Here is a 12,109-nt window from a genome sequence, read left to right on the forward strand (position 1 = left end):
AAATTATCTGGCATGAGTCCTGTAATACGGTTCAAAAAACAGACAGATGGTAATAAACATTTCTACAGAGTACATCTGGTAATTGAACACACAGAATAAAAAACCAGTTTCCTAGTAGAACCCTGAGTCCTTTAGTATTCAAACTTAAGAGGTTTTCTTAACAAGGGACTTAAAATAAATATGCTTGAGCGTAATGAAGTTTTATCATCTTTATAAACAAAATTCATTATTACATATTTAGGTTTAAAGTTGGATAAAACATATTACTGTTTACAAATAACTATAAATGCAGTTATATATTTATATATACTTTTAAATATTAAAAATAAGTCATTTTGTCAAGTTACTTACATTTTCAGTTAAAGGAAGACTATCTATTCTTTTAGTGAGATTCTGAAGTTGAGCATAATACCAGTCTTTTTCCTTTTCTTCTTTGTCAAGGTCAGCAAGAAGCAATGATCTGTTTTTCAAAAAAAGTTAAGTTTACACAATGCTAATATAGCACACACAACAGCGGTTCTTATAAGCTGTAACTGTACTGTTCTCTATTTAAAGTATAATGAATAAATGAAAATTTTATTAATTTTGGATTTTTGAAGGTGGGACTTAATACAAGAATAAAAAGTATAATAAAGGAGTAAAGAAAAGCAGTAATTATGCAAAAAACAAACCTAGAGTACAGGGAACTACTGCATTGGACATAGATGTAGCTTTCGGCTTCTCAGCAGTCAAAACACTAAGAAATATATTGTCACTGTGTAATAAGAGGAAGTTATTCTGAGGGAGAGAAATGTTTTCTTAGTTTGGAATTTGAAGATGAATTTGTTATATAATTCCTCACAACCTAATCAATGATGTCCTCAATAACAATCTATATCAAGATACTCCGTATCTGATCATTATAAAGATAAATGCAAAATAAGAGTGTTAATGGGAAAAAATCAGTAGGTACAAGAAGTATATGATCTATCTCCTTTCATGTGGCTCTTTCCCAAAGCGACCATTATCACTCTCTTGTATATATTTCCAGAGATACTCTATAAAAATGCAAGGATATATGTATATAATTACATGTACATTTTTAAACATAAATAGTAGCATATTTTTATGTGTGTTGTCCTATAACTTTTTTTTTCCCACTTAAAAATCTATCTTGGAGATCATTCTGTATCAGAACATAAAAAGGTCCTATGTGTTTTTTGCTAGCTGCAAAGATATTCATGAATCCATACAGGGATAAACTATAACTGGTTCTATGTTGGAGGGCATTTAGGATCTTTCTAATCTTTTGCTATTATAAACAATGCTATTATAAACAATGCTGCACTGAATATCCTTATACATAAGTTCATTTCACAAATGTTCAAGCATGTGCAGAAGATAAATTGTTAGGGTATGTAAATTTTAAAATTACTGCCCTTATTAGGTATTGTACCTATTTATGCTCTTGCCACCTGCACCAATGCAAACGTTTTGTGAAATGTTTAAAAAATTTTTACATACCTAGGATTTTAAGAAATGGTACATCACTATGGTTATAATTTGATTTCTATTAGTATGAGTAAGGTTAAGTATTTTTTCAAGTTTAAAATCCATTTGTATTTCCGTTTCTGTGACTTTTTCTTACTTATTTATAGGACCTCTTCTATATTAAGAATGATAGCACTTTGTCAGTTATAAATATTTTTTCTCAGTTTACACTTGTTTTTTCACTATGTTTTTGCCATGTAGACAATTTTAATTTTCCCGTAGTCAGATCTGAGGATATTTTTTATTATGGCTTCTGGGGTTTGCTCTTACACAGAGTTGTTCCCCACTCTGACACTGTTACTTTAAAATTCTATTTGATTATATTTTCTTGAAGAATATGTATGCATGTGAGTATGTGGAAGGTTCTATTCTTGCTAAAATTCCCTTTCCTTTACTGAGAAGCAATTTAAAAAATAAGAAATAAGCCTTCACTTTTGATGTGGCAACCTCAGTAGTGAGGGAATCCATGGGAAGGAAGCCAGGCCCTGGTTATGATGTAACAACCTGGGGCGGGGGAGGTGTGCTGACCAATGAGAAGCTGTCCCCTCCCTTCCATTTTTGACAACAGAACCAGGAGAAAGCAATGTAGAAATCTTGAATCTCTTTCACAGGCTGGATACTAAAACTGACATAAAAATGAGATCTGATTCTATTTTTCAATGTTCCCTGGTGAGTACCTGTAGGACCTACCAGGACTAAGGTGGGGAAATAAGGGATAGATGGAGATGCTATTTCCTCTGATTACTCTCCAATAAATAGGCTTATTTAAATAAGATCTGGGTGCTAAAAGTGCTTAAATGGATAGGCTAAGGTTAGTGATGGTAGTGGAGTGAGGAAAATGTTAAGGAGAATAGGGACAAGTTGTTACTCTCAAGTTTAAGATCGAACTGTGGCAAAGTGCTCTGGGGAAGCAAAAGTTACTGAGTCTTGAGCCAGCATGATAACAAGTGGTTAACTGAGAGTAGTTGATCTTGTAACTCACACAACAGTGCTTAAGACTCAAAACTGAAACAAGGTCCAGACCCAGAAGCTGGTGGGTCTCTATGGTTTGTTTAGTGTATTAACGGCTTATTTAGTGACTGCCAAGAGTCTTCTTTAGAATGTAAATCTCATGTCTTCTTAGTCCTCTAGCTAATTCAGAATCATCTAGAAGAGCATGGCACATATATTATGCACTTAAATATTTGTTAAATGTATTAATGGCTAATGTGACAATAGCTGCCTATTGAGTGTATCAGACAGAGTGCTAAGTACTTTTTTAAAAATCGAATTTTATCCTCACAACATCTTTTAAGGTAGTTATTCTTATGCTCATTTTACAGACCGGAAAACTGAAGTTCAAAAGGTTATGGACCTGGGTTTGAGTCCTGGCTTGACTACTTTCCAACACTTATCTCAATTATCTTGGGCAATACAGAAGACAAGAAAAAAAGAGACACAGAGATAGTTGATCTATGACTTAAGGGATGTCTAGAAAGAAAGAATAGAAAAACAGAGGGAGAAAAATCATCAAAGAAATAACAGAATTTTCAAAAGCTGAAGAAAATAAATTTCCAGAGCAAAAGGGCACAGCGAGTATACAGCATGATGAATCAGGAAAACACATATACCAAGGCATTCTGAAAGCTTCAAAAGAAGAAAATTGGTTCCCTGAAAAGGAATGTGAATCAGACCGATACCAAATTTCTCATCAGTGACATTGATTATGAAGAAGGAAAATAAGTTTGAGCCTAAACCTATCCAAACTATCAGGTGTGAGAGCAAAATAAAGATTTTGTCACATAAACAAGAACTAAATTTACCTCCAAACACAGTGAAAACCAAGAAGACACAAGATATATCAGAACTACACACACATATACTCTCCCCCCTCTCTCTCTGCTAATAAAATTAGACTTTTATCTACATGAAGCAAAGTAAGTTCCTAGGAAAGTCAGTATGCTCACATTCCTCTTAACAGAGCTCAAAGGGGACAAAGAGATGGAAGACTGTAGACCCTAGTTATTAGCTTCTTATTTTTCAGGATAGTGTTTCCTAGACTCTCAGAAACAGTCGCGGTTCAAGGTATGAAATAGAGACTCATGTAAACTCAGGAGAGTAAAGAAAGCTTAACACTATTTCTGGTCCAGATGATTATCCCTATTTTTAGAGATGGACAAACGTGAAACCAGAGGGAAAGTAGTAAAAGGTCTTTTGCCTCTTAGTGAGATATGCTAGGCATTTTCTATATTAATATTCATTTTTCATAACTCCACAAGGTAGAATCATATCCCTATTTTACAGAAGGGAATGACACAAAAATTTAATGACTTGACCAAGGTCCCAGAGGTAATATGTAACATTTATACATTTGAATATTTCTTGAAAGTCTAATAGAACTTTTAGGAATATAAATAAAATATGGTATTAATCACACATAAAGGAATTTATAATTTTTTAGAAGGTACAAAACACTTGACAAAGTTCCTAATAACGATATATATTCTGATACTCGTAGTGAGATGATTTTAACTTCAAGAAGAAAAGAATTAATACGCTAGCTCTGAGAAACCAGAACTTATTCTATGTCAAGTAATGTTTTTTAGACTCGGAAACTGATAAATTAAAAAATGTTTCATTTGTGGCCACTTGTAATAGGCCTTTAATAATGGAAACAGTCATCTTATACTGGATCTAGTAGTTATTTAATTCATTTCAAAAGATAACCAGAAATTCAATTAAAAATCAGTTACATACTTTAGCCAGATATAACTATTGCGATCATGTGTATTACTCAACGTACAAAGCATGTGAGTATTTAAGTGACAAAGTAGAAGTTGAGAATCCCAAGAAATTGCCTCCTTTACATTTTTTCGATTTAAGGTAAGTACAATCAATAACATATTGTTTTTGAGATAATAAATGTAAAATGCTCTGTAAGTTTTTGTGATCATCCACCATACACGCTTCATAATTCCTATCCTGTATCATTAAAAAATGACAAAATACTAGCAAAAATTGGAGCATAAAAGTTTACTATTTAATGAAGAAAAGTTACCTCTCTTTTTCAAGTTCTTCTAAATAACCGGTATTTTCTCTGCTTCCATTTACAAACCCTCTTCTTGGAAATGAACCCATAGGAACAGGACTGCACTCTCCTGAACGACTAGATACAGATCCTTCTCGGCTTCCGTAAGAACGGAGGGACATTTTTGACCGTAGTTTCACTCCAGGGAAATTACTGCTATCTAAGTTAAGTTCTAAATAAAATACAGACAAGTTTTTATAAAACAATTGCTTTAAGTGGTCTAAAATATTACTAATGCATTTATATTATCTTCTTATTTTTTAACATCTTTATTGGAGTATAATTGCTTTACAATGGTGTGTTAGTTTCTGCTTTATAACAAAGTGAATCAGCTATACATATACACATATCCCCATATCTCCTCCCTCTTGCGACTCCCTCCCATCCTCGCTATCCCACCCCTCTAGTTGGTCACAAAGCACCGAGCTGATCTCCCTGTGCTATGCGGCTGCTTCCCACGAGCTATCAATTTTACATTTGGTAGTGTATATATGTCCATACCACTCTCTCACTTTGTCCCAGATTACCCTTCCCCCTCCCCATATCCTCAAGTCCATTCTCTAGTAGGTCTGTGTCTTTATTCCCGTCTTGCCCCTAAGTTCTTCAGAACTTTTTTTTAAAATTCCATATATGTGTGTTAGCATACAGTATTTGTTTTTCTCTTTCTGACTTACTTCACTCTGTATGACAGACTCTAGGTCCATCCACCTGACTACAAATAACTCAATTTCGTTTCTTTATATGGCTAATATTCCATTGTATATATGTGCCACATCTTCTTTATCCATTCATCTGTCGATGGACACTTAGAATACTTCCATGTCCTGGCTATTGTAAATAGAGCTGCAATGAACATTGTAGTACATGACTCTTTTTGAATTATGGTTTTCTCAGGTTATATGCCCAGCAGTGGGATTGCTGGGTCGTATGGTAGTTCTATTTTTAATTTTATAAGGAACCTCCATACTCTTCTCCATAGTGGCTGTATCAATTTACATTCCCACCAACAGTGCAAGAGGGTTCCCTTTTCTCCACACCCTCTCCACCATTTATTGTTTGTAGATTTTTTGATGATGGCCATTCTTACCGCTGTGAGATGATATCGCATTGTACTTTTGATTTGCATTTGTCTAATGATATTGAGCATTCTTTCAAGTGTTTGTTGGCAATCTGTATATCTTCTTTGGAGAAATGTCTATTTAGGTCTTCTGCCCATTTTTGGATTGGGTTGTTTGTTTTTTGGATATTGAGCTGCATGAGCTGCTTGTAAATTTTGGAGATTAATCCTTTGTCAGTTGCTTCATTTGCAAATATTTTCTCCCACTCTGAGGGTTGTCTTTTCGTCTTGTTTATGGTTTCCTTTGCTGTGCAAAAGCTTTGAAGTTTCATTAGGTCCCATTTGTTTTTATTTCCATTTCTCTAGGAGGTGGGTGGGTCAAAAAGGATCTTGCTGTGATTTATGTCATACAGTGTTCTGCCTATGTTTTCCTCTAAGAGTTTGATAGTGTCTGGCCTTACATTTAGGTCTTTAATCCATTTTGAGTTTATTTTTGTGTATGGTGTTAGGGAGTGTTCTAATTTCATTCTTTTACACATACCTGTCCAGTTTTCCCAGCACCACTTATTGAAGAGTCTGTCTTTTCTCCACTGTATATTCTTGCCTCCTTTATCAAAGATAAGGTGACCATATGTGCGTGGGTTTAACTCTGGGCTTTCTATCCTTTTCCATTGATCTATATTTCTGTTTTTGTGCCAGTACCATACTGTCTTGATTACTGTAGCTTTGTAGTATAGTCTGAAGTCCGGGAACCTGATTCCTCCAACTCCGTTTTTCTTTCTCAAGATTGCTTTGGTTATTCGGGGTCTTTTGTGTTTCCATACACACTGTGAAATTTTTTGTTCTAGTTCTGTGAAAAATGCCAGTGGTAGTTTGATAGGGATTGCACTGAATCTGTGGATTGCTTTGGGTAGTATAGTCATTTTCACAATGTTGATTCTTCCAATCCAAGAACATGGTATATCTCTCCATCTGTTTGTATCATCTTTAATTTCTTTCATCAGTGTCTTATAATTTTCGGCATACAGGTCTTTTGTCTCCTTAGGTAGGTTTGTTCCTAGATATTTTATTCTTTTTGTTGCAATGGTAAATGGGAGTGTTTTCTTAATTTCACGTTCAGATTTTTCAACATTAGTGTATAGGAATGCAAGAGATTTCTGTGCATTAATTTTGTATCCTGCTACTTTACCAAAATTCATTGATTAGCTCTAGTAGTTTTCTGGTAGCATCTTTAGGATTCTCTATGCATAATATCATGTCATCTGCAAACAGTGACAGCTTTACTTCCTCTTTTCTGATCTGGATTCCTTTTATTTCTTTTTCTTCTCTGATTGCTGTGGCTAAAACTTCCAAAACTATGTTGAATAATAGTGGTGAGAGTGGGCAACCTTGTCTTGTTCCTGATCTTAGTGGAAATGGTTTCAGTTTTTCACCACTGAGAACGATGTTGGCTGTGGGTTTGTCATAGATGGCCTTTATTATGTTGAGGAAAGTTCCCTCTATGCCTACTTTCTGGAGAGTTTTTATCCTAAATGGGTGTTGAATTTTGTCGAAAGCTTTCTCTGCATCTATTGAGATGATATGGTTTTTCTCCTTCAATTTGTTAATATGGTGTATCACACTGATTGATTTGCGTATATTGAAGAATCCTTGCATTCCTGAGATAAACCCCACTTGATCATGGCGTGTGATCCTTTTAATATGTTGTTGGATTCTGTTTGCTAGTATTTTGTTGAGGAATTTTGCATCTATGTTCATCAGTGATATTGGCCTGTAGTTTTGTTTCTTTGAGACATCTTTGTCTGGTTTTGGTATCAGGGTGATGGTGGCCTTGTAGATCAAGTTTGGGAGTGTTCCTCCGTCTTCTGTATTTTGGAAGAGTTTGAGAAGGATAGGTGTTAGCTCTTCTCTAAATGTTTGATAGAATTTGCCTGTGAAGCCATCTGGTCCTGGGCTTTTGTTTGTTGGAAGATTTTTAATCACAGTTTCAATTTCAGTGCTTGTGATTGGTCTGTTCATATTTTCTATTTCTTCCTGGTTCAGTCTCGGAAGGTTGTGCATTTCTAAGAATTTGTCCATTTCTTCCAGGTTGTCCATTTTATTGACATATAGTTGCTTGTAGTAATCTCTCATGATCCTTTGTATTTCTGCAGTGTCGGTTGTTACTTCTCCTTTTTCATTTCTAATTCTACTGATTTGAGTCTTCTCCCTTTTTTTCTTGATGAGTCTGGCTAATGGTTTATCAATTTAGTTTATCTTCTCAAAGAACCAGCTTTTAGTTTTATTGATCTTTGCTATTGTTTCCTTCTTTTTCTTTTCATTTATTTCTGATCTGATCTTTATGATTTCTTTCCTTCTGCTAATTTTGGGGGTTTTTTTGTTCTTCTTTCTCTAATTGCTTTAGGTGTAAGGTTAGGTTGATTTGAGATGTTTCTTGTTTCTTAAGGTAGGATTGTATTGCTATAAACTTCCCTCTTAGAACTGCTTTTGCTGCATCTCATAGCTTTGGGGTCATTGTGTTTTCATTGTCATTTGTTTCTAGGTATTTTTTGATTTCCTCTTTGATTTCTTCAGTGATCTCTTGGTTATTAACCAGTGTATTGTTTAACCTCCATGTGTTTGTATTTTTTACAGATTTTTTCCAGTAATTGATATCTAGTCTCATAGCATTGTGGTTGGAAAAGATACTTGATACGATTTCAATTTTCTTAAATTTACCAAGGCTTGATTTGTGACCCAAGATATGATCTATCCTGGAGAATGTTCCATGAGCACTTGAGAAGAAAGTGTGTTCTGTTGTTTTTGGATGGAATGTCTTATAAATATCAATTAAGTCCATCTTGTTTAATGTATCATTTAAAGCTTGTGCTTCCTTATTTATTTTCGTTTTGGATGATCTGTCCATTGGTGAAAGAGGGGTGTTAAAGTCCCCTACTATGATTGTGTTACTGCCGATTTCCTCTTTTATGGCTGTCAGTATCTGCCTTATGTACTGAGGTGCACCTATGTTGGCTGCATAAATATTTACAATTGTTATATCTTCTTCTTGGATTGATCCCTTGATCATTATGTAGTGTCCTTCTTTGTCTCTTGTAATAAATAGTCTTTGTTTTAAAGTCTATTTTGTCTGATATGAGAATTGCCACTCCAGCTTTCTTTTGATTTCCATTTGCATGGAATATCTTTTTCCATCCCCTCCCTTTCAGTCTGTATGTGTCCCTAGGTCTGAAGTGGGTCTCTTGTAGACAGCATATATACGAGTCTTGTTTTTGTATCCATTCAGCCAGTCTATGTCTTTTGGTGGGAGCATTTAATCCATTTACATTTAAGGTAATTATCGATATGTATGTTCCTATTACCATTTTCTTAATTGTTTTGGGTTTGTTATTGTAGGTCTTTTCCTTCTCTTGTGTTTCCTACCTAGAGAAGTTCCTTTAGCATTTGTTGTAAAGCTGGTTTGGTGGTGCTGAATTCTCTTAGCTTTTGCTTGTCTGTAAAGGTTTTAATTTCTCCGTCAACTCTGAATGAGATCCTTGCTGGGTAGAGTAATCTTGGTTGTAGGTTTTTCTCCTTCATCACTTTAAATATGTCCTGCCGCTCCCTTCTGGCTTACAGAGTTTCTGCTGAAAGATCAGCTGTTAACCTTATGGGGATTCCCTTGCGTGTCATTTGTTGTTTTTCCCTTGATGCTTTTAATATTTTTTCTTTGTATTTAATTTTTGATAGTTTAATATGTTTCTTGGCATGTTTCTCCTTGGATTTATCCTGTATGGGACTCTCTGTGCTTCCTGGAGTTGATTAACTATTTCCGTTCCCATATTAGGGAAGTTTTCAACTATAATCTCTTCAAATATTTTCTCAGTCACTTTCTTTTTCTCTTCTTCTTCTGGGACCCCTGTAATTCGAATGTTGGTGCGTTTAATGTTATCCCAGAGGTCTCTGGGACTGTCCTCAATTCTTTTCATTCTTTTTTCTTTATTCTGCTCTGCAGAAGTTGTTTCCACTATTTTATCTTCCAGGTCACTAATCTGTTCTTCTGTCTCAGTTATTCTGCTATTGATCCCTTCTAGAGAATTTTTAATTTCATTTATTGTGTTGTTCATCACTGTTTGTTTGCTCTTTAGTTCTTCTAGGTCCTTGTTAAACGTTTCTTGTATTTTCTCCATTCTATTTCCAAGATTTTGGATCATATTTACTATTGTTATTCTGAAGTCTTTTTCAGGTAGACTGCCTATTTCCTCTCCATTTGTTAGCTCTGGTGGGTTTTTGCCTTGCTTCTTCATCTGCTGTTTCTCTGTCTTCTCATTTTGCTTAACTTACTGTGTTTGGGGTCTCCTTTTCACAGGCTGCAGGTTCGTAGTTCCCGTTGTCTTTGGTGTCTGCCCCCAGTGGCTAAGGTTGTTTCAATGGGTTGTGTAGGCCTCCTGGTGGAGGGGACTAGTGCCTGTGTTCTGGTGGATGAGGCTGGATCTTGTCTTTCTGGTGGGCAGGTCCACGTCTGGTGGTGTGTTTTGGGGTGTCTGTGGCCTTATTATGATTTTAGGCAGCTTCTCTGCTAATGGGTGGGGTTGTGTTCCTGTCTTGCTAGTTGTTTGGCATAGGATGTCCAGCACTGTAGCTTGCTGGTCGTTGAGTGGAGCTGGGTCTCGGTGTTGAGATGGAGATCTCTGGGAGATTTTCACCATTTGATATTATGTGGAGCTGGGAGGTCTCTTGTGGACCAATGTCCTGAACTTAGCTCTCCCACCTCAGAGGCACAGCCCTGACGCTTGGTTGGAGCACCTAGAGCCTGTAACCCACACAGCTGGTCACACAGAAATCCACGGGTCAGTGAGGACAAGTGAAATTTGAGGCTGGTTTCAACTCAAACTTGAACTCCAGAGATAACTTGTCACGTGAACCCAGCCCCCCGCGGAGAAAACTTTACACACAGGGCAGTGAGCCACCCCGCGACTCTCTCCTTGGCACCGCCCAGTGCTTCTATCTTTTAAAAATGAAATCTTTGGTTCATATTTTAGCTCTCCAATTTTAAGCCATTTTATAATATAACTGAAAATACATTATATATATTACATAAAGCCTGTAGGAGTACTAAATTATGGCAGTTATTGAGCAGCAAATTTATATAGGAAACAGAAGAAATCCTTATCACAAATGCTGATGCTCAGAGAAATTCATTGACTCCTGGTTCTATAAGAGAAACAGTCCCACGAAAAATCAGGCCATATGTATATGAAGATAAAGCACTTCTACCCTGGACGGAACAAAGAAGTCACTGACTCCTTCAAATGAAGCAATGGGCCCACTCTGTGGCATACAGCTTATTAAAGGCCTATTTAGTGACTAGCAGAACAGCAATGAGTTTTAGAAAGAGCTGAAAATTATCAAGGAAGGAATCTAAAATAGTTTATTCAAAGCCAAGAAAACCCAATACCAACATTCTAATCAAGAGAAACTGTACTTGGGTATATACACCTTAAGCTGACAACTGGCGCTTAAAAAAATTACTTTAAAACACTTTTTAAAAATCTACCTTTGATGTATGTATATGTATAGCTGATTCACTTTGTTATAAAGCAGAAACTAACACAACATTGTAAAGCAATTATACTCCAATAAAGATGTTAAAAAAAATAAAAATAAATAAATCTACCTTTGAGACGCTCTAATAAATCAATCTGTCCAGACGAAGCCATAGCTTCATCTTCAATACTTCCTTGTAGTTGTTTAAGTACTTCCTGTAAAAAAGAACACAATACATTAACGTGACAAAATTCTAAGTAATTTTTTTTTAATAATATCAATTTTATTTTTTAAATTTTTAAAAAAATTTTTGGCTGCGTTGGGTCTTCGTTGCTGCGTGCGGGCTTCTCATTGTGGTGGCTTCTCTTGTTGCGGAGACGGGCTCTAGGCACGCAGGCTCAGTAGTTGTGACGCGCGGGCTCAGTAGTTATGGCTCATGGGCTCTAGAGCACAGGCTCAGTAGTTGTGGCTCACGGGCTTAGTTGCTCCATGGCATGTGGGATCTTCCTGGACCAGAGATCAAACCCGGGTCCCCTGCATTGGCAGGCAGATTCTTAACTACTGTGCCACCAGGGAAGTCCCCTAAATAACTTTTTGAAGACATGCTTCTAAGTTTCTTGGCATTTAGGTCTACTCGGGGAACAAAGTTATTTCAGATCTCTCTGAAAACATATCTATCTGTAAAGTACTCTACATATATTACCTATTACTAATTATGAATAATAAATTATAGCCCAACAACAGTGATATTTTGTGATAATGGTGATTATGGGTAGTCTCCATGCAATACACTATATATATGGAATAGTTAAGATATATTATCTGTAACTTCTGAAATAATATAGCAAAGTGGATCATTCTCATCTTTCAGACAGATCAACTGAGACTCAAAGACTTGCCCGAGGCACAAAAGCTAGTTATGTGTTTAAAAT

General features: G+C 35.9%; 1 protein-coding gene across 1 annotated transcript in view; it reads right to left on the reverse strand.

Moving 5' to 3' along the window:
- APC (APC regulator of WNT signaling pathway) overlaps window positions 1–12,109 on the reverse strand; it is a 133,113-nt gene that overhangs the window by 65,366 nt on the left and 55,638 nt on the right. Inside the window, 3 exon segments of the mRNA XM_061189516.1 lie at window positions 352–460; window positions 4,568–4,769; window positions 11,308–11,392. Of these exon segments, the coding sequence (XP_061045499.1) occupies window positions 352–460; window positions 4,568–4,769; window positions 11,308–11,392 (396 nt within the window).

The sequence above is a fragment of the Eubalaena glacialis genome, chromosome 4 (genome assembly GCF_028564815.1).
Source record: "Eubalaena glacialis isolate mEubGla1 chromosome 4, mEubGla1.1.hap2.+ XY, whole genome shotgun sequence".
Classification (NCBI taxonomy): Eukaryota; Metazoa; Chordata; class Mammalia; order Artiodactyla; family Balaenidae; genus Eubalaena; species Eubalaena glacialis.